Genomic DNA, 21,623 nt, shown 5'->3' with positions numbered 1-21,623 from the left:
ATTGGCGGTTTTGTAATATATGACATGGTATATGTGGGAACTAACACATTTTAAACAATATAAGATCAAAAAGGACCTTTTTAAAAACTTTTCAGTGCCTTTTTAAAGGCCAAGCTAGGGAACTGCAGTCATAAGCATGTAGACATGCATTCCAGTTCAGTTTCATATTTGCCATGCATTTAAGCTTACTAACTCTTTTTGAGCATGATGGTAATAACTGTTAGGCTTGCTGGATAATGCTTTCCAATCAGAAGTATGGTTAGTGTGCATACACAAAGCTGCTACAGCTGTCTAAATGTCTTCTTAACAAAGAATCTGTTATATGGCTAGCCCATGCGAAAAATCCACCATGCTCAACTGCAACGTTTGTGAGTGATGTCACACTCATCTTTGGGGGGGGGGGGGGGGGCGACATCTATTTGCAGCGTTTGTGTGTGGCGCTTTCCCCCTCTCGCCCATATCTTCTATGGTCTTTGGTGTCGTCGTCCGAGCACAAACCCCCTCCTCCTCCCCCCCCCCTTCTTTGTAGGATCCTTCGTGTCTTCAGTCTACAAACCACCAAAACACGAGGCCCTTCTTTGCTCTTCGGCTTTGTCAGCATGGCTAAAACATTGCATTGTTTTGTTTCTCCAGGTCTCTCTCGGACAAGTTCGGCACTGCAAAATTGACAGCAAGCACAAACTGAAGCTGGTGCCACACTTGAACTTGGCCGTCCTGGATCCAAGCCACTACGAGCAAATGAATATGGTGTCGGCACACGCGCTTCTTCACTGCGGCCCTGCGGTACCTTGTGCAGAAGGGCCACCTGCCCAGGTAAGCCTTGACCACAGCCTTCTTCATTGAGAAGGTCTTCATGTGGTTTACGCTTATGACATCACGCACCGTGAAGGTTGCTCTCAGTGACCTTAACGCCCAGAAGGGAGATGACGCCAAGTCATTTTTGCTCGATTTCATGGTGTTGTTTTCAGGCCGGACAATATTGGATAAGTTAGGCATACCATCTTGGAAACCCGTGCAAACAGGTGCTGTTCATTCGACAGAATCTGCACTGTCTTTGCGAGCATACTTCTTCAATGAGCAGTGCTTCAGGTTCTTAATGCTGAGCAGGCTGAGCCAAGAAGCTCTGGAGTACCTGTTCAGCACCATCAGATTCAGGTCACCGGTTTCCCAAGTCAGAGAGTTCAATTCAACATTTAAGATAATTGTTCTAGCCCAGTTCTCACAGCACAGCCGCCATATTTTAGTTCGTGCAGCCACCGCCTGGTGCTCTCGGTATGTGGACAAGGTCCATTTGGATGGTACCAGCTAAACAGATATAAAAATTCACGTTCAACCGCTTGACTGTCAACTGTTTTGAAGCCCTCCTTCTTCCTCCACTACTGTCCGCATTTACAGCCTAGATGGAAGCTTTCTTTTGGCTTGATCGAGCCAAAACAATCCTAGTGTATTGTGTTGACTCGATCGGCAGGACACAGAAGCAGCCGGAGTCAAATGTAGGAAAGCTAAATGAAGTTTTGCTAAATAATTCGAACATCAAGAGCATACTGTGTGTGTAGCTACACGCGCATGTTACAATCGCACATGTACAAGCCGCAGCTAAAAAGCGTGGGTGTGCCCCCTTTCCGTCACGTTGCGAGCCTGTTAACCTTTCTTCGAGGGTGCAATCGCATTTTTCGCAATTGCAGCCGGGCCAGCGGTGTACCAGCGGGCACCGCGGACGGCAGCCATGTTGGATGATACGTTTTTGGCTGACCTTAATCATTACCAGAGGATTCATTTTGGGTCTTTCTTACGGACAGCAGGGTACAGTGTGAACGCGCGAATCGTCAGCGGCCGTAACGTGAGTTGTCACAAGGGTTTGTAACGTAACTTAACGTAAGAAATGGCACAGTGTGAACGGGCCTTAAGAGCTGCGCTCTAAAATACCTTGGAATTCTTGTCATCCGCTCCCACCGCAGAGGAGAAGCTGAGCGTTCACTTTCGTTGTACGGCCGGGATGGGCCATTTAACACGGCAGTCGAAGGCGCATTCCAGGTCAACGTTACAGGATCAAGGTCAGTTGGCAAGCTTCCCAGAAATCCGGGCGTCTTTCCGTGGCGCGTGCGCTCGGCCCTCGCTGAGCTATCCGCGACAGAACATGGACAGACGCGTACGGAACCGGTGGAACGTTTAATCAGTCCTGGGTGAGCTACTTTCAAAAATGAAAGCCGTCTACAACTCCCTGTAACGCCGGATTAGAGCGCAGCTCTTGAGGAGGAGGGTGGAAGGGTACAGATAGGTGACTCCCTGAGGCCACGTGACCCCAGGGTGTTATGAGGGTCACGTGACCTCAGGGGGTTACGGGGAGGGGTCTCGTGAACTCAGGGAAGGGTCAGGCGACCTCAGGGGGTTACGTGAGAGAACCTCTCATAACCCTTGTGACCCTCGGGGGGGGGGGGGGGGTAACCCTCGTGACCCTCGTGAGAGTAATCCTCGTGAACCTCATGAGGGTAACCCATTTGAGGGTAACTAACCCTCGCAACCTCCGTGAGGGTAACGCTCGTGACCCTGGTGAGGGTAACCCTCGTGAGGGTACCGTCATAATCCTCGTGACGGCAATCCTCGTAACCCTCGTGAGAGTAACCCTTGGAACCCTCACGAGGGTAACCCTCGTGACGTCATTATGGGAAACTTCCCATGATGCAACGCGCGGTTACGCCGCTTGCATGCAACGCGTTGCATGTAAGCTTTGCATATGCGTTGCTTAAACCGCGCATGCAACGCGCGGTTACGCCGCTTGCATGCAACGCGTTGCATGCAACGAAGGGTTACGCCGACGGCGACGGCGACGGCGACGCCGCTCAAGCCGCAAACGGGCGCCTAAGAGCTGCGCTCTAAAAGTAATTAGTTTAAGTTAGATAGTATGTGAAAAATGTATTTAAGCTACAGTTACAGTTACTCAAAAATAAAAGTAGCGCGTTACAGTTTTAATTACTTTGTCATAGCAACTTAGTTACTTTCAAGATACCTTTTTTTTAAATTTAGCTATGAGAACATTGATGACAACACACAATGAATACGATTTATATATATTAGCTTCCCCTTTCTCAAGAGCTCTATGATTCCCCTTTCTCAGCTGACACGAGAGATATGCCGATAAACAGATGGATTCATTACAATATAATGGAGGGGAGCAGAAGGCTAAAACATTTGCAACTGAATAAAGTTCAAAAGACCATTAATATCAAACGAGATAATGAAAGGATTGAACAAAAACAACACAAGGTTTCCTCGGGAGGTGTTCCGCTCTTCTTTTTAACTTCTTCCATATGTATACATGCAGCGCAGAAGAAATAATTTGACTGTGGATCACGGGTTCAGGGCCCCTGGGAAAGGGCAAGTCGACCAGTAGAAATGTCCTCTGTGGCCCGGATCAGAGAGTATCTACCAGCGGCAACGACTCGCTTTCTCAAAAAAGGCTATCGCCACGACTGCTGCGGTGCCGTCGACAAAGAGGCTCTCATTCGGAGTAAAACAGAGCCTTTGGCTGTCTACGAGTCACGTGTTTCCGCAAGGTGGCTCTGTCGCTTGGCTGAAGAAAGGGGGGGGGGGGGGGGTGTTCGATAAAGCCGGAAAGGCTCAAGACGGGGTGAGAGAGCCACGCACAACAAAGTTAAAAGAAAGCAAACGCTAAATGCGCTTTCCACCCATAAAAAAAAGAAGAAAAACAGTAGTAGAAAGACGTTCATTTTTGGCGCCGGCACTTTGCTCGGTCGAAGCAAGTTTTGAGTTATTGCTTTATTTGGTCGCCTATAATGTGGGGCTAAACTCCGCACATGGTCGAACCAACCGGCAGCAGCGACGGTACTGAGCAGCCACGCTCACGACTCATCATCGTTACAGATTGCCCGTTGCGTTGCTGGCCGACGGAAACTTCAACGTGGTGCTGCATCGATCTCCGTTGCACATCAAGCCCGTCGTCGTCGTCACTATCATCGTGACTGTGCTCTTCTTCCTGCCGTCCTGCCATTCGTCGGAACTACGGGACTCCAGCGCCCCTGCGCTACAAAAGAGCGACGCGTCTGCTCCTCCTGACACTTGGCAGCAGCGACGGTACTGAGCAGCCACGCTCACGACTCATCATCGTTACAGGTTTGCTGGCATTTTCCTTTCTCGAATCAATTTTAGGTAACGATAACCGTCGCTGCTGCCACAGCTGTTATCAGTTGACCTGCAATTATATTGCTTGTTCACTTTCGCGCTTTCGTTTTGTTTTGTTGTTGTGAAGTGACATTCCATGGCGAAGGACATTGCCAAATTATTTAGTGACTTTAAAGAAGAATTCCGACAAGAGTGGAAGTCTTTCAAAGTATCACTGGAGCGAGACATTCGAAGTGACATCCGTGAAATGAAGGCTGACATAAATAGCTTTAAAGACAGTGTGAACTTCATGAACCTCGAGTTCGAAGACGTTAAGGCCAAGTTTGGCACAGTTTTGAAGGAAAATGCCGAGCTTAAGAAAGAAAACGGAAACCTTTCGGAAAAAAATCAGCCAAATGGAAAAGCGTCTAATCGACTACCAGGATCGGCTCACAGAAGCTGAGCAATATTCAAGAAACTCCAACCTAGAAATCAAGGGCGTTGTAAAGCACGATCACGAAGTACTTCCCGACCTGATCAATAGGCTAGGGGAATCAATCGGCGAGTCAATCGCTAGAAGTGACATTGCGATCTGTCATCGCGTGCCAACCCAGGACGCCACCAAATCTAACATTATTCTCCAATTTGTAAGCCGCAGCAAACGTGATGCCGTCCTCGATAAGGCAAAAAAGAAGCGCATTAAGAACTCTGATCTTGGCCTTGACACGGATGCCCCTGCCTTCGTCAACGAACACCTATGCCCATCTCTGAAGCGGGTTCTCGGAAAAGCGATTGCCAGAAAGCATCAATGTAATTGGAAGTATGTCTGGGTTCGAAATGGCAAGATTTTTGCATGTCAAGCAGAGAGGACCCCACTTGTTCAGATTAGCAATGAGGCTGACGTAAGGAAAATCTGTTAGTTTAGCTACGCTGTCTTGTACAGTCTCTTCCATTTGTTCCTTTTTTTTTATGGTTTACGTCGAACTTGTGTTGCCGGAAGAACTGAGTCAGTTCTTATCCTCCCAAAATTGTACCCATATCTTTCACTTGAACACGCGTTCTGCAACAAATAAACATGACTCTATTATATCATTTCTGGATCAGTGCCGTGTATCATTCGATACGATAATGTTCACGGAAACCTGGTATCAGCAGGATGCTGATATGCTCGTTCTGCCGGATTACACACATTTCTTTTTAAACCGTCAGCATAAACGTGGCGGTGGTGTCTCAATTCAAGTGAAATCTTCAATTAAATGTGAGTTGTTAGATATTTTACTGAAATTACAAGTGATTATGAGATCCTAAGCTTAAAATATGGGGCTAATATAAGAGCTGTCATGTACCGCCCACCTTCGGCGGATTTTGAAATGTTTATTTCTTTTCTTGAGCGCTTTCTAGACTACGTATCGGCTAATAACTACTCCTTGGTCCTAGGGGGTGACCTCAACGTTAATTTACTAGAGGACTCTTTCCAAACTAAGGCACTCAATAATACGTTGCATTCTAACGGGTTTCGTAATGTTATCATGTCTCCCACTAGAATCACTACATCCACATCAAGTGTAATTGACCTTTTTATTACTAATATTACAACCAACATCAAAGTAACCGGAACCATAAGCTGCGACATAAGCGATCATATTCCAATCTTTTTGACTTTACATAATCATGACCCATACAAAGGTGCTGCTAAATCTTCTGTAACCTACCAAGAAATGACTAATGATTGCCTACTTGCATTTAGGAATGCAGTATTCAACAGTGATTGGACATCGGTTTTCTCTAAACTAGATGTGAATGATGCATATAATGAATTCTTAAATATTTTTAAATCACTTTATGCCCTACATTTTCCGTTTAAAACTGTAACCACGAGCAAAAAAATAAGAAAACCTTGGGTAACCCCAGCCCACATAAAAATGATGAGGAAGAAAACTCGCTTATATGAAACGTTTTTAAAGACGAGGGATCAAAATAAACTGTCATGTTTTAAAAAACTTAGGAACGAATTGACATCTGAGCTTAGGAAAGCAAAATCATCATATTACAAGCAAAAGTTTCATGAGGCTACTAAACAACGACCTGACGTCGTGTGGAAAATTATTAATGAAGTTTTAAATCGTAGAAAGGTTTCCCACTCTATTGGCGAATTAACTATAGACGGTCATAACATGTCAGGTGCACGTTTGGCGGAACAGTTTAATGCTAACTATTCAAATGCTCTACCTACCGCACAGGCAAACGGAAATAATGAAAATGTCCTTTCTTCTGTGAAACATACTGATGATACGTTTTTTCTCAATCCAACTGACGAAGTAGAGGTGTATAACATCTTTCTAGGACTAAAAAACAGCAAAAGTATTGACATTGATAAATTACAAATAAAGCCAGTTAAATTTGTAATGGATATAATTGCCCCACACTTAGCATACATATACAACTTATCATTATCATCTGGTCAGTTTCCCGCAAAAATGAAGTTGGCTAAAGTCACTGTTGTGTATAAAGGAGGCGATAAGCATGTAATGAATAACTATAGGCCAATATCTGAGTTACCTATCTTCTCTAAGGTACTCGAAAAGATTATTCTTACGCGCCTCAATCACTTTTTTTGTAAACATTCTATATTAACGGACTATCAATTCGGCTTTCGCAAAGGCAAATCTACGGAAGCCGCCTTGTTATATCAAAAAGAAATTATATTACGAAATATAGAAAAAAGGCTGATTACTTTAGGTGTGTTCATTGATTTTAGTAAAGCGTTTGATGTCCTAAATCATACAGTGCTACTTATGAAACTTAGTCGATATGGCGTCCGCGGTGTACCACTTGCCTTGCTTCACTCGTATCTAACAAATAGGAAACAGTGTGTAGCTATTGACGGTTTTTTCTCTTCTTTCCAAAGTGTTCTTTGTGGTGTACCGCAGTGAAGTGTACTTGGACCTTTTTTATTTAACGTCTACATCAATGACCTAGTAAACATCGATAACCAAGTTCAGTTTGTTATATATGCGGACGATACGAGTATGTTTTTCTCTGCCTCTGATGCTGATACACTGTTATGCCAAGCCAATTCTACTTTTACCAAATTTGCATTGTGGTCTGATACTAACGGCCTTAAGGTAAATACAATGAAATCTAAAGCAATCTTATTCAGATAAAAAAATAAGCCCATTTCAATAAATTACACTCTCTCACTAGGTACGTCGTCAATCGAAATAGTCAGCCAGCATAAAACTTTAGGTGTATTTTTTTCAGAGAATATGACGTGGGATTGTCATGTAAATTATTTAACAGCTAAACTTTCTCGGATCGTTGGTATTGTTTCTCGTTGTCGCAACGTTTTACCACTCAACATTAAACTTAAAATTTACTATGCATTATTTCAATCACACTTGAGTTATTGTCACCTTGTATGGGCTACTACAACAAAAACAAACCTTAAAAACATACTATTACTGCAAAAGAAAATAATACGATAGATTGCTGATGTTTCCTACACAAACCACACAGAACCTTTATTTTTAAAATATCAAATAATTCCCGTTGAACGCATGTATGAGTATCGTTTGCTTTGTTCCATTCGTTTCTCCTCCGCACACTTCATCGATTTCTTATTCACTATTTCTGAGCTTGTAAGGCATAGCAGTGATGTCAACATACGCCGCAGAGAAGCATGGGTCCTCCCTTGTTCCCGCACGAACAACAACTTTCAAACTTTACATTACAACCTACCACTTGTTTTAAATAAATGCCTCACAAATAACATAAACATATACACGATTAGCAAACGAGACTTGCGCTCTTATATCTTCGTTGTTTCCTAATTTAGTGTTATAATGTTTACAAAGTTCCGATTTTTTTTCTCTCAAATGTTACGCTAGGAGAGTGTTGTGCACTACCAAGCTGCTGCCATGTAATAAGGGTCCCAGACCCAGTCAAGCTGTCTCAACAGCTTTTTGTCTGGGACTCCTTCCAGTGTTTCTGGAAAATAAAGCTTTGATTTGATTTGATTTGAACTGTAGTGCTCAGAAAATATGGTCATTTTTTCGCGAAATGTGTCTGTATCTTTACAGATACTTTTAGCTACTTTTCCTAAAGATACTTTTAGCTACTTTTCCTAAAGATACTTTTAGCTACTTTTCCTAAAGTACTTAGGTTTTCGTGAGAGTTACTTAAAAATAATGTATAGAGTACAGTTAAAAGTTACAAAAAATTGCAACGAGTTACAGTATCGCGATACCACACAAGACTGCGTTGAATGCACATTGCCTGCTGTGAAAAGCAATTTTCTTGTATTTTTTTTTTGATGAACGTACTTTGCGTAAATTGATGGTCGTGCGAAAACTGTTCTTCCCCGGCCGTCACTTGTAGGAGCGGTAGCGATAGAATCACTAGACGCCCGTATCTGCTCGCGTGCGGGCGACATAGAAGAACCGTCTTCGAACGCCGATTTTTCCGTGGAGCTTGTCAACTGACCTACAAACGGTTGCTCCGGGTCGGGTGGCATCAGTGCTGCCAACCTTGGGAATTTTCCCCTAGATGTAGGGATTTCCGTGATCGTTTAAGGGCAAAGGGAAATTTGCTCAAATTTAGGAATTGTTTTTATGAATTTAAGAGGGCTTTAGGAGACGCGTTTCTTCATTTTTCCCTCCTCGTGCCCGCCGTGTGCAGCGGGGGAAAAAGGCTTCCTTGTATATGTGTGCAGTGGGGGAAAAAGGCTTCCCCCCCCCCCCAATATCACAACAGTGATATTGGGGGGGGGGGGGGGGGGGCACACAAGGCCAAAGTAGCAAAGTTTAGTTATGTAAAAAGGTATTAACGTCGCTATTTTAACCTTTAAATGGCCACCCAACCACGGGAGGAATATATTCTTAAGCTACTCCAGAACGGTAATCTAAAAATTAACGCAAATTAACACATTTTTTGGAAATCTAGGGAATTTTTCGATAAAATTCGGGGAAGGAACGACTGCGGAGGTTGGCAACACTGGAGCCTGTCCAGGGGCAGGAGGAGCGCTCACCGGAGGCGCACTCGGAGTGGCCCATGTTGGACTTGACGGAGCCGATGAGGAGCGGCTCCTTGCGTCCCTCGCCGCAGAAGACGTTTCTGATGCCGCTCAACTCCTGGGGATCGCCCACCTTGGTGCCCGTGCCGTGCGCCTCAAGGTACGACACCGAGAGGGGGTCCACCCGGGCCTCCTCGTACACGTCCCGCAGGAGCGCCTCTTGGGCACGGCCCGAGGGAAACGTGACGCCTGCAACGAGGGAAGGATCACCGCTCTGCACTCCGAGTACATGGCGTCTCCCCAATGAAGATTGCTGTTCTTTTGACACGAAATCTGATTTATCGACCCAATTTCCATGGAGATTGGTAACATTTGGCTGTAAAGGCCCGTTCACACACCTGTAACCGAGTAGGACCGGCTGAGACAAGACCGGTTTTAAGCCTGACGCGACGGCTTAGGACCTGCTCCGCAGCAGCGCATACAGTCCTAAGCCGTCGCAAGAGGCTTAAAAACCATTGTTCTCTTAGTCGGTCCTATTCAGTTGCAAGTGTGTGAACGGCCTTAACGAAAAATCGACACCGAAAAGCGCTTCTACTCGCATAGGGAACCATGTAAAAGACCCGGAAGAAATTTTCGGCAGAATTTGAACACACAACCTTGAGATTGTGATTCAAGTGCTTTACCAACTGAACTAAATTTGGCCTTTTTATTTTTATTGCCGAGTATTTTTTACAAGAAAAAAAAACCGTCGCAGCATAAAAATACGTCACGAACACTATTGGCTGAACTATCGCGAGACCGCACTTCCTCTTGCACGAGAAGCCAACACCTTCGCGAATAAGGACTGTTCCTCCAGCTCCTGTTGTGGTGCGGCATATAGGGGCGTTTGTCAGAAATGAAAGCGAATCTTCGACACACTTGCTCCGTGGCCAGACACCGTGGTCCCTCTAAGCAGCAAAGGGTCGCAAAGCGTACGCGAGCTTATGAGGAACGCAAGAGACGGTGACAGTAGCAGAAAGAGCCGAAGAGCCTTCCCCAGCGGCTTCTCAGCCCATAGATGGCTTGTCACACATTCTGTGCTTACCAGTCTTTGAAAGCATGTTCAAGTTGTATATATATATATATATATTTTTTATTTCCACTGCAAAAGCAAATTACGCATTGCCAAACGCTCTTCGCTGGTTCACGCAACCGCGACTGCCGACGACCGACTGCAATACGACCTTTTCTGATATCTAGTAGTAGTAGAATACGATTATTGAGAGGAAAGATCCACCAAGATAGCTCGACATTAGAGTCATCTTACCCGGAGAAGAGATGGGAGGTTGGATCGGGTGGAGAGGTGAGATCGTATGTTACGCTAGGTTCGCTGACCTGACGTCAAAGACCGAGTCTATAATCATCTTAATACCTTCTAGTTCATTTCAGGGAGGCTACCCTAGAACTGCATTCCGCCAGAGCGAGGGATTCGCAGCATTTGCGAGATCATATGTACGTACTTTCTATGAGAAACGGTCGTTCATTGTCGCAAGTATTTACGAGCCGAATCGCGAAAGAACGATGCGCGAAAGAGATAGTAAACATACCGAAATCTTTAATGTTCCACGGATATTCGATAGATGGAGCCAGGAGTTTTCTTTCGTTATAAGAGGTCACAACATGTCGTAGCACACTCGGTCGTTGGCAGTCGCAAGCGTGTGAACCAGCCTCGAGTACGTCTCTACCCAAATGTAGCTCTAACTGTCCGGATCAGATGGCGAATTTCCGAACTGACCGTTATCATATTCGAAAGTTCCAAGTGATTTTCGGAAACTTGCAATGGGAAAGTGTAGGCACGAATATATAGATATGAATGGTGTAAGCTGCCGGGAAACAGGCCCCCATTTTTTTTATTGAATTGGTTAGTACAGGGTGTCACAAAACAAAAAAATGTACACGTTTTCTTTTTTTATGAAAAAAATAAACTAGGCATCGCCGGACGCTCATTCTCCGCCCAAAGGTAGCGCTAGAGGTCACAACCAGATGCCAAGGTTTCAGCCCGATCTGATACCTTAATCAAAAGTTATAAATGAATTTCAGAAAATTTCAATGGGAAAATGACGGCCGACGGAGTTTTCGAATGTATTGGGCTCTACGGCACCAGAAACCGAAAATGGGCAAAAATGGACTCCATGTTCGCATTGAATGTTTCAGAAAATTACTTGTAACTTTTGAATAAGGCATCGGATCGGGCTGAAACTTTGGCAGCTGTTTGTGACCTCTCGCGCTACCTTTGGGCGGAGAATGAGCGTTCGGCTATGCCTAGTTTATTTTTACGGTAAAAAAAACAACAACAACAACAAAAAAAACCTGTAAATATTTTCTCTGGCACCCTCTATATTACTAACACGTTTTAAGATATCCGCTAGTTCTAAAACTCTTGAGTCTGGTCCGGATCACTACATGTAGGCGGTGCGTTTCGCGATGCGTATAGTGTCAAAACTAGATGCTTTCGGGGACACACTCTATATAAACTTTGCACTGACGTCACATCCCTCATTTCGACCACCCACGAAAGAGAGAGAGAGAGTGCTGCTTTTGTACGAATCTCAAATGAGGGGGAGGGGGGCCTTTCTATCACCTTGTAGAGCGAGAATACGACGTCTGGGGCACAGAAAAGAGAGTCTCAGTGAGATCGGAGTTCCTCCTTTCCCTCGTGTCTGGTGGTGGCCGAAGAGCTGACGGGATCATGTCAGGTGCAAACAAGACGTCTCAAATAGACTCCGTTCTACGGGGCGCCCCCCAAAAATTGTGTTTTTTTTCCCCCGCAAACTACGAATTGCTGAAAGCCTAAGTGTAGCGCTAGCGCTTCGATTCAGGTGCCAAAGATTCCGAACTTCCCGTTATATTAATCAACGGTGGTCTTCTTAGCTTTTCAATGGGGAATTGGCGACCAACGGACGGAGCTCTCGAATACATGAAGCTGAACGACGCCAGTTGCGGAAGACGAGCAAAAACGGGCCCCATATTCCCGTTAAAACTTTCAGAAAATCACACAATTTTCTATCAAGACAACGGTTAGTTCTAAAACGTTGGCATCTGGTTCGGACCCATAACGCTACATTGGGACGGAGAATGAGCGTTCCGCAATGCGCAATTCAGTTTTGCAATAATAAAAAAAATCTTTTTGCGAATATTTTTGGGACTACACCCCGTAAGAGGCGTCTACGGGTGAAGGCGCACCCGCGACGTCTGGACGAAGATGTTTCCTGGTCGTCTTCGTCCACTCGCTTACGCAGGTCTACATAGGGTAGGGGGCGCATGCAGCAGGGTGTTGCAGCGGGCCGAGTCAATACGGCTTGAAGACAAGGCCCGCTCATGACGTCACTGTTTGTGTACCCGCCCTAAGCGGCAAGCACGCTGAACCTCCACGAAGGTTCCCACAAAGCGGCAGGCGCGTCCACATCGGCGTCGGCCTTGTGCTAGCGTCGTCCTCGTTGCATCGACACCAGTGTTGCGGAGTTGCCACTCTGGAGTTGGAATGATTCCGGAATCATTCCGCATCTTCGTGACCCCGGAAAGGAATGGGAATGGAATGGCGGTAACGATGAGAAAATGGAATGGGAATGGAATTCGATGCCTTTTGCCCAGAATGGAATGGGAATGGAATGGGCCCGGTTCTTTATTACTTTGTAATTTTTTTTTCTTTTTTTTTGTGGGGGGGTGAGGGGGGGGGGGGGGGGGTTACGGTTACGTTCAGCTAAACTGAGCCAGTCAGCGAGTCACTTGCTCAGAAAACAAATGCGCGGGAAACTGCTAGCACTACAAAAAACAAGCGTCAGACCAAAGACCAAAGGGGGGAGGGGGGAGGGGGTGGCGGTGGCGCTTTTCACGGACGCGCAGACAACGGGCTTCACTGGTGTTACACGAGAGCGAAACAAGAAACCAAGCACCAAGCAAAAGAAACGAAGGAAGCGGCAAAGAAAGAAGCCGCCATGCACGGCTTCTCATCGTGCTTCCTGTATTACATTCTTTTTTTTTTTTTTTTTTTTTTTTTGCGACGGCATGGGGATTGCACGCGCGCGAGATCTGGGAGCGGGGGGCGACTCATAACTCGCAGAGCTCTGATAACTCGTTGACTCGCACGCCGCCGCCGAAAGATGATCAGTTATTGTTTTCTTGTAGTTCGAGGAGCGTTATTTAGCAGGTGGCCAACCCTACTGCCTTCCACGTACATTCGGACGCAGTCTTTTGAAGTGCAAAATGGGAATTTGCTTCGGCATTAAAACAAAGCGAAATTCACTTCTCACTTCTCCTCTTGCGCTTTGCTCCGAGGCTTGTTTTTTTATACTGCATTTTTACGTGTAAGTCCGCCTTTTACTTGGTCTTTGTTCCGATGCTTGTTTTCTGTGTTATATGTTTTACATTCAAGTGGATTAGGGTTACAAGCAAGCTAGCGGATGCCCGCTCATTTCCTCTGACTTTAGTCTCTGCATACCTTGTTTCACCTTGCGACGGACCACTGCGGACACTTCGAGTCACCCCAGGCAATCCAGCACCGTGAGCTTAGTAAGATCAGTGCTTTTTTTAGGCATTTAGCATTTTTTTTTTGCAATTGTCTATGTGTTTTAGAATGTCAGCTTATGCTGCTTATGCCGGAAACATTGCACAATGTAACTGTAAAGTGCCAATTTTTACGTTTAGGAATTAGAGGAATGGAATGGAACGATTCAGCCATTCCAGGAGTGGGAATGGACCCAGTTTCCCCATTCCTAGGAGTTGAAAGGAATTGAATTATTGAAAACTGTAATTCCCGGAATGGAATTGGAATGGAAAGGGGAGGGGGGGTGCCCATTCCGCAACACTGATCGACAAACGCTGGCGGCGACGCTGACGCCATCTGGACGGCGCCACGTGGATGTGACGACGTTTGAGGGGGAAAGCGGCTCGTCTTCTAGGGGGAATTGGGCGATTACACGACCGGCATGCAGTAGTGGCCAGTGTGTCCCCGACACAACAGAGTTCCCTCGGGGTCCGCGCTAACCTTCGACCTTGAAGCCGTCGACGTTGGCCTTGACGTGCACCAGCTTGGCGTAGATGCGGCGTGCCTCCGAGACTCGCTGGAGGAAGAACACGCCCACGGCCTCGCTCCTCACGTAGCCCTTCCCTGGGAGGAGAACACGGCGCACGGGGCGCCAACTCGGCTCTTCCGAGGCACCCCCGAACATCTACCCAAGGGTTTCCTCCCAATTCCCAAAGGGCCCTCGAGAGTTCCGAAAGCACTCGGAAAGCCATCAAAAGAAAATGCGAAGTTCCACCGCATTTAATGAATAATCTCCGGAGAAATAGTCTGGATGCAGACAATCTAAGCGCTTAAAAACTTATCGTTGTCTGTGCGTAAATTATTTTTGGAGGCATGCGATCTTGTTTAGTTTGCACGTTTTTCAAGGCCTATGATTTTTTTTTACCTTAGCTCGTTCTAGTGTGTACGTTGTGTTTCTGCGTTTTCTCCGCTCGCTCTTGGCCATTGTAGGAGCCCAGGGATTGTGAACCTGTACACCACAGCTTCTTTCCTCGACTCCACTATCATATTCGATGGAAAATAAATATATTTATTATTAAATTATTATTATTATTATTATTATAAAAAGGTCCACAACTGAGTGATGTCTCCCCTTCTAGGACAACCTTCAGGTTCAGTTGACTCCCCGTAAGAATCCTTACGGAAGGTTGGGAACAGCGGCGGCCGCCATATCTTTCGGGGCACCGCAACCTCTGCGAAGCGTGCGATTGGATGCGAGGTGACGCCGAGCGGTGACTCAGCGCTCGGGTACCAAATGCAGGCTCGAAGTCCACGCTCCAAATATGGTCGGATAATCGATCGGACAATCGACGCAGTAGCTAGTAAAGAACGATGGATTACGAACACCACGTAGAGGCAAGAACTCCCAACCGATCATTGACAAGGTGAGATTTGAGAACGACAGGGATAACCATCAGTCGTCTTGCCACTAATGCGGTTTATGCGGTCGAGTTATACGGCCAGGGGGACATAATATAGGATGTGTCACGATCAGTCGACTAGAATATGCCAATTAATAATTTAATTATATAAAAAACGCATGGTTTAAATTAGAGACTTGGCGAGTGTCATCGAAAACCAAGTCTGTCAATTTAAGAAAGACTGGGAGGAGCATATGTGGGAGGCACGGAGGAGCGCTAAGGTTACCTCTCGCGCAGCAGCTGGGAGCAAGGCTATCGACACGATAACGTACCCGTCTCTTGGCCTGGTTTTCTCACCCTCGCCCCGCGCCTGTTGCGCCAGTGGTAACTTCAGCACTCTGCTGCGCTTCCCGCGCTCAAGGTGTTTACAAAATTGGTCCATTTAGTGGTTTTCGTCTATTTCCTATTTTGTCTATTTTCACTGACAACAAATGTTTGTTGATTATTTGACTTATCGTGGCAATTGCCCCGTTCCCCTGGCCGTAAAACTCACCTGCACAGACCGCATTGTGTAGTTTTCACTGTTTTCTAGCTCGAGCATCCTACCTTCGACAAGACTTGGGAGCGTCTTGCGCACCTCAAGCGCGCGCGTGCAGTCAAAGCACGGTGAAGATTGCATGGAGCGCGTGCTATAGGGGCCGGCTGTTCCAAAGTCACCCCATCCCTCACTAAAGACCGGCAAAAGGAAAAACGGGTTTCCGAAATCAAGTCCCGACAGAAAGTGGTCTTACCGTCGGCGTCGAAGGTCTTGCACTTGCCGTCTGGTGACAGCGTGCCGAGGCGGTTGAAGTGTAGTGCCGTGGCGGGCTTGAGCGTGAGCGTGCAGCCACCGACCAGGGCCGCCTCGCACTGTCCCGAGCGCAGCGCCAGCATGGCCTGGTTGAGCGCCGTCATGGCCGACGAACAGGCCGAGTCCACAGTGAAGCTCGGCCCTGGGAAATCATCCAGGCACGCCGCCCGTCAAGCCTCCTCCCACGCCGGAGACCGCAACGCTACCGAGTCTCTCTAGACTCGTTGAAGTCGAAAGTTCACGGACCCCGCCGGTGGGACTTTGCCACCAACTTTGTGTTTGACCATAGTATTATAGAGGAGGCTATGGTTTGACGAACGGCCCCGAAAGTTAAGCTTTTCAACCTTGCGGATCTTTTATTGGCGAGAATGGCAGCCCACTCTCGGCATCCATCCAATAAAGCAAAACATAGCGAGACGTTCAAATAGGCTGAGAGGGCCGGGGATTGCGCCGTGGTTCTACTCCGCGAGGAAGTCGCTCACCGTTGAAGTCGAGTGAGTAGGAGACGTGGTTGGAGAACATGGCCCGGCAGCCACCAACCAGGGCGCAGCCGTCGATCTTGTTTGTGTCCACGTTGAAGGCCTCGTTGGTCTCGGGCTCGCCGCTGCCCATGAAGACGCCGATCTTGCGTCCCCGCAGCGTGCCCGGGTCGTAGCCGGCATCCACGATCGCCTCGTGGGACGTCTCGAGGAACAAGCGCAGCTGCGGATCCATCACGTGCGCCTGCTTCGGGTGCACGCCGAAGAACTGCGCGTCAAACTGGGACAGGTCCCGGATCTTGCCCGACCGTTTGGGAAGGCCAAGCAGCCCTGCAAAACGAAGAAAAAGAAATGGCTGTCTCTTTTCTAAAAGACTTCGAAATGCGGCACATTCCTCTTCGCGCTTTTGTTTTTGCGGGCGCAGAGGCATACTGTGAGGATTCTGTGAATAACTGTCACATTACGTTATAGAGTCACATGACGTCACAATGTCAGGTTACGTCACCGAGGCTACATGCCAGGGACACAAAATCTCCGATGTTGGCCCTGTAAAGGCAATTGAACAGATCGTTATACAAAGAGGGTTCGAGCATTTCTTCGCTTCTCTCGACGCTCGGAAACTTAGGGGAAACAGAAAAGAGCAAGATTTGCACGTAGCTGTTCCCGAACGTTCTCTTGGCACTTACTCAAAGCCAACTACTTGATTGGTTATATCGTGTTTTTTTATATTCTGAATATCCAAGCTGTAGGTAATTAGTGCGTTTCGAAAGGCATAGCAAAGTAACCGTCTGAATGTTGTGATGAGTTCTTTTGCACAGCCAAATGTGAATATACCCAAATGAGAGAATAAACTAACGTGAGCATAACCCAGTGCGATCATAGGCTAATGTGAGTATAGACCAATGCGAGCATGGACCAATGCGAGCTATTGCGTAATACACATCGCCCTTTCCACGCACTGCGCAATCCGATGCGCCGGCCCGCGAAGGAGTGCCCACGAATAAAAGCTTCACATGTTTGTCTAACACTTTGAGATTTGAGAACGCAAAGCAACACGTTAACAGAACGTGGTCCGCTGTGTGATATGTTCGCTATGTTTCCTTCGTGTTCCGAAAGTAGCTAAGCTCCGCCCAGAACCGTACCTGTTCTAGACGGTCCAGGAGGTGCAAAGAATAAACACCGCGTTTGTAAATCCCACAAAAAAGAAAGCGCTTTTCTCTTTTAAGGAGCTTTTTTAAATGTTGGAGGTCACATTTCTTTTACCCGTCAGTTGGAAAACGCGTTTTATTTAATGAAATATGGTAGAAGCCTCAGCGCTTGATCAAGCCACTTCATTGTTACAAAAATTTCTCTTAAAAAAAAAAAAGAATTAGCGCGGTTTTCAGACGGCGAAGTCTTGATCGAAGTTGTTACGTTCCAGTAAAAGCCAGATTTCTAGCGACAAATATATTTACCTCGGTTGTTGGATCCTCGTATTACACCAGCTCTAACTCAATATTGACGTGACAGTTAGTAATCTAATACGGATATCGTCATCCTTTTGCGTTCAGCTCCATAAAAATTGCAGTTTTAATATAATTCCCTTTTATGAGAAACGCAGCGGATGACGTGCCTTCCAGACACGCGTGACGCTGTGTCTAGGAACCCCCTCCTTTTGTATAGTTTATTTTATGTTGTAGTTTTCGAAGCTTTTGCAGTTGGCGAAGTCTTCTCGAAGCGTGCGGAGCAGGTGTTTGGCAGCCGGCCATCTTCCTTCGACGGTACGCTTCACTCCCTTTTTTCGAGGCTGACTCAGAGTTAGCTTTAGTAAGAATGACCTTTTCCCAAAAGTCCGCGTCCTCCGGTAGTCGCTCCGAAGCCGTCATATTTTGGGCACAAGCCTTGAGCCTTCAATGGAAACGAGAGCAAACCCAGCGTTGGGCGCGACAAGGGTGCAAATAGATTAGAGACGAGGGCTACGGTGCCGTAGCCCTCGTCTCGTTACACAATGTCGAGGATGAAGGCGGTCGCTCACATTCAGCGGAAGTTTCGCGGTCGCCGATGAGCACGTCTCTGTCGTGAAAGATGCGTAGTCCAATCCACCTTTTTCCGCAGAAGTGGCGCTACCTGTTGGGAGACGTCCGAACTAGCGAAAACTGGGTTCGAGGCGTTCTTCGTATGAAAACACGCCCGCCATTAGGCTTGAATTGTACACGTTGCGAGGTCCACTGTTCTTGCACGCCACTTTTCCGCCTAGTATTCGTAGCTCGGCTACCTTTCGGCAACTGTTGAGGATGGCCGAGGACGGCAGCATCCCGTTCCCGTTCCCACCCGACGGCTGGACTGAGAACGCTCCGCCGTTCGCCAACCTCTCGCAAGATGAAGTGTGGCGGTACCTTCACCGCAAGACGGACTCGCTCCGACAAGCTCACCGGGGATGGGCCTTCAAAGAAGAAGGCTACGTCCGGAACGTCCGATGGAACACATCGGACGATTCCCGGATCGGTCTCGTCCGGGGCGTCTGCCTGCCGTCAATGAAGAAGGCGCCGTACACAGTCTCGGCGTGGTTCGCCAGAGGCACCGGGAGCGTCATCGGCGGCACTTGCAGCTGTGTTGCTGGGTGAGCGATATTTTGCTTTTACATGCGTTAAAAGTCATGCGCAAACCTATTATAAGCAAGGCTAATTGCGTTCCGCTCACGCTATCCCCAACGCGTAAGCAGCGAGATCGGTCACTCCTTGAAACCTGGGAAGCGATACCCGGTTCGCCCAGGCTCATTTCATCGAATACACGCGAGTTACATTGGCCAAGACAAACCCCATCGTGCTATGCTCCGTTTCACCTTATGTTGTACCGCAGCGACGGCTAGAAGCGCGAGCTCATAGCGTTGGCAGTTGCCCTCGGTGCACGGGAGCTTGTGCCGCCGAGATGTGCCATAGAGCAAGGAGCTCGCGCGTATAGCCTTTCCTGCGGTACAACACAAGGTGAAAAAGAGTATAGCAGCAAACTCATGTGGTTTATCGCTCATGCTCGCAGTGCTTGCTCCTTGGCTTAGGTAGTGTAAAAGATGCATGTCTCCATCATGCACCGACAGCCTGTGTACAACGAAGGCAACCAAGAGCTGCTACGCGTGCAGCTATAATCCCGCTAATTTGGTCTTGGTTGACTGCCTCGATTTTCCAGGAAAAGCCAGTCCTGCCAACATATTGCAGCAATGCTGCTCTATGCCGAAGAGAGCTGCAACGCCTGCTCGACGAGCTGCACCGACATACCCTGCACCTGGATTGTGCCTGCTGAAGGTGTGTACACTACGGCCCTTAAAGAGGCTCCATAGGAATCTTTTGCTCAGAAATATGTTATTACTTCGTACCTAATATATTGGAGAATAAGACCAACGTCCAAGCTGTCTTAATTATTTAGCCAAGCTCACCTCCATTGCTAGATAAATGTGGAACCAAACAGCCAATGCTTTTTGTGTTCGTTTTCATGAAAGTGAAACTCTACATTTTCTACATAAAGCAGCTTGGATGATAAGCTATTAACATGATTACAAGATGGAAAACCTAGATGTGGCTTATTTTAGAACTGAACTGACAAAATTTCTCTTTGCAGCCAAGAAGCCTGCTCCCCTGGTGCCACTTGCAGACATCACGTTCCACAAGTACCTGATCAACAGGCCGGTGAAGCAGAAGAAACGACGCTCTTTTGACCCTTGTGAGAATGTTGGTGTTGCTTCGGCTGAGGAGATTCAGCAACTGCGAGATGCCCTCAGTGTGTCTACACCGGGCCTCCAGTGGCTTCTGTACAGTGGTGTACAGCAACTTGGACCAGCGGCACCAGTGCTCCTCATCCAAGATGATGAAGATTTGTGGAGTGAGAATGCCCGGGACGTTGTTGCAAAACACATGGAGTCCCTTCCAACATTGACGGAGGAAGAGAGGGAACAAGTGACCCGGTCCACCATCGGTCAAGCCAATAATCCAAGGTGGCACAAAGAGCGGCAGGGCAGGATTACGGCATCAGTCTTCTCTGCTGTCATCAAGTGTGTCAAGCCCGAGTACCTGGTCAAGGGTATTTTGTACCCGAGCCCAGATGCCTCAAGTGAGGCCATGCGCTATGGGAGGACGCACGAGGGTACCGCAGTCTCAGCCTATGCATCACTCATGGCAGCATTCGACACTCCCGTCGAGATCCGCGAGACTGGGCTGCACATTCACCCAGAGTGCAGCTTCATTGCAGCATCGCCCGACCGCATCGTGAGGAAGGACAACGAAGAGGGCCTTTTGGAGGTGAAGTGTCCGGCTTCGAAGATTGGGCTAACACCAATGGAGGCATGCAAGGACAAGAAGTTCTGCTGCGAAGTTGTGGATGGCGTGGTACGACTGAAGAAGACTCACGCCTACTTCTACCAGGTGCAAGGGCAGATGGCAGTGACCGGACACCAGTGGTGCGATTTTGTTTTTTGGACTAACAACACGACTGTTGCCAATTCGACGCACGTCGAGACCATCGCCTTCGACAAGAAGTTCGTTGATGGAGCACTGCTGCCAGGGCTTATCTACTTCGCCAAGCATGCCCTATTCCCAGAAGTGGTAACGGGCCGTGTGAGGCGTCGAAGAGCCCTGATAGCTCGCGGCCAGTACGTCTCCTTCAAGAAGTTCTGCAAAGGGTTTTATGTGGTGGAGGACGGTCCCGGACTGAAAAAGAAGCTGCGTAGGCTGGAGTGAAGGAGCGCCTGCATGAAGCCCGAGGCTTCTCCAAGTCACAACGGCTCTTTTCAGAGCCAAATAAATATGCTTGTCAGGGGAAGTGCTTTTGTAGCCACTCCCGTGTCTTTGAGAATGGTGTTTACTGCAGAAAAACAGGACACAGGGTGTGGTGGTTTACATTTTTACAGTTTATTACAATAAATAGAAAACCATTTGCCTATAAACAAGCAGAGCTAATTCCTTCTTAAACTGTTCAGAGTAAAAAACAAAAAAAAAAAAGATTTTCTAGCTCCAACTTGTATTAACACATGATTTGTTGAGGTAGCGTGTCAAAGTCATTAACATTACAATCGACTTTGCAGGGAAAAAGACCCGAAGTAGCCAAAACTTCGTTGGCTTATTCAAACTTTAATCTCGCTATTGATGCACAACAGAGAATTCACACTAGCTACTCATGTACTTCCCAAGCAATATATTCAAACACCAAAGATTGGTGCATGAGAGTTTTTCAAATAAGGAAACTCTGGACATAACCCAGCTGAACACAAAGACTC

General features: G+C 47.2%; 2 protein-coding genes across 2 annotated transcripts in view; one reads left to right on the top strand and one right to left on the bottom strand.

Annotated features, from left to right (window-relative positions):
* The window catches only part of LOC8036683 (fatty acid synthase-like), a 157,598-nt gene that overhangs the window by 117,996 nt on the left and 17,979 nt on the right, over positions 1-21,623 (bottom strand). Inside the window, 4 exon segments of the mRNA XM_042294718.1 lie at positions 9,146-9,379; positions 14,154-14,276; positions 15,844-16,044; positions 16,385-16,711. Coding sequence (XP_042150652.1) covers positions 9,146-9,379; positions 14,154-14,276; positions 15,844-16,044; positions 16,385-16,711 — 885 coding nt within the window.
* On the top strand, positions 18,568-21,133 carry LOC121833034. The gene is made up of 3 exons (XM_042286095.1): positions 18,568-18,980; positions 19,544-19,659; positions 19,973-21,133. Exons 1-3 carry the CDS (start codon positions 18,655-18,657, stop codon positions 21,085-21,087), a joined length of 1,557 nt encoding a protein of 518 aa, XP_042142029.1. The 5' UTR covers positions 18,568-18,654; the 3' UTR covers positions 21,088-21,133.

The sequence above is a fragment of the Ixodes scapularis genome, unplaced genomic scaffold (genome assembly GCF_016920785.2).
Source record: "Ixodes scapularis isolate PalLabHiFi unplaced genomic scaffold, ASM1692078v2 PGA_scaffold6__148_contigs__length_123643588, whole genome shotgun sequence".
In the NCBI taxonomy this organism is placed as follows: domain Eukaryota; kingdom Metazoa; phylum Arthropoda; class Arachnida; order Ixodida; family Ixodidae; genus Ixodes; species Ixodes scapularis.
The sequence above is the reverse complement of the archived record's forward strand: the minus strand, read 5'-3'. Positions and strand labels throughout refer to the sequence as shown.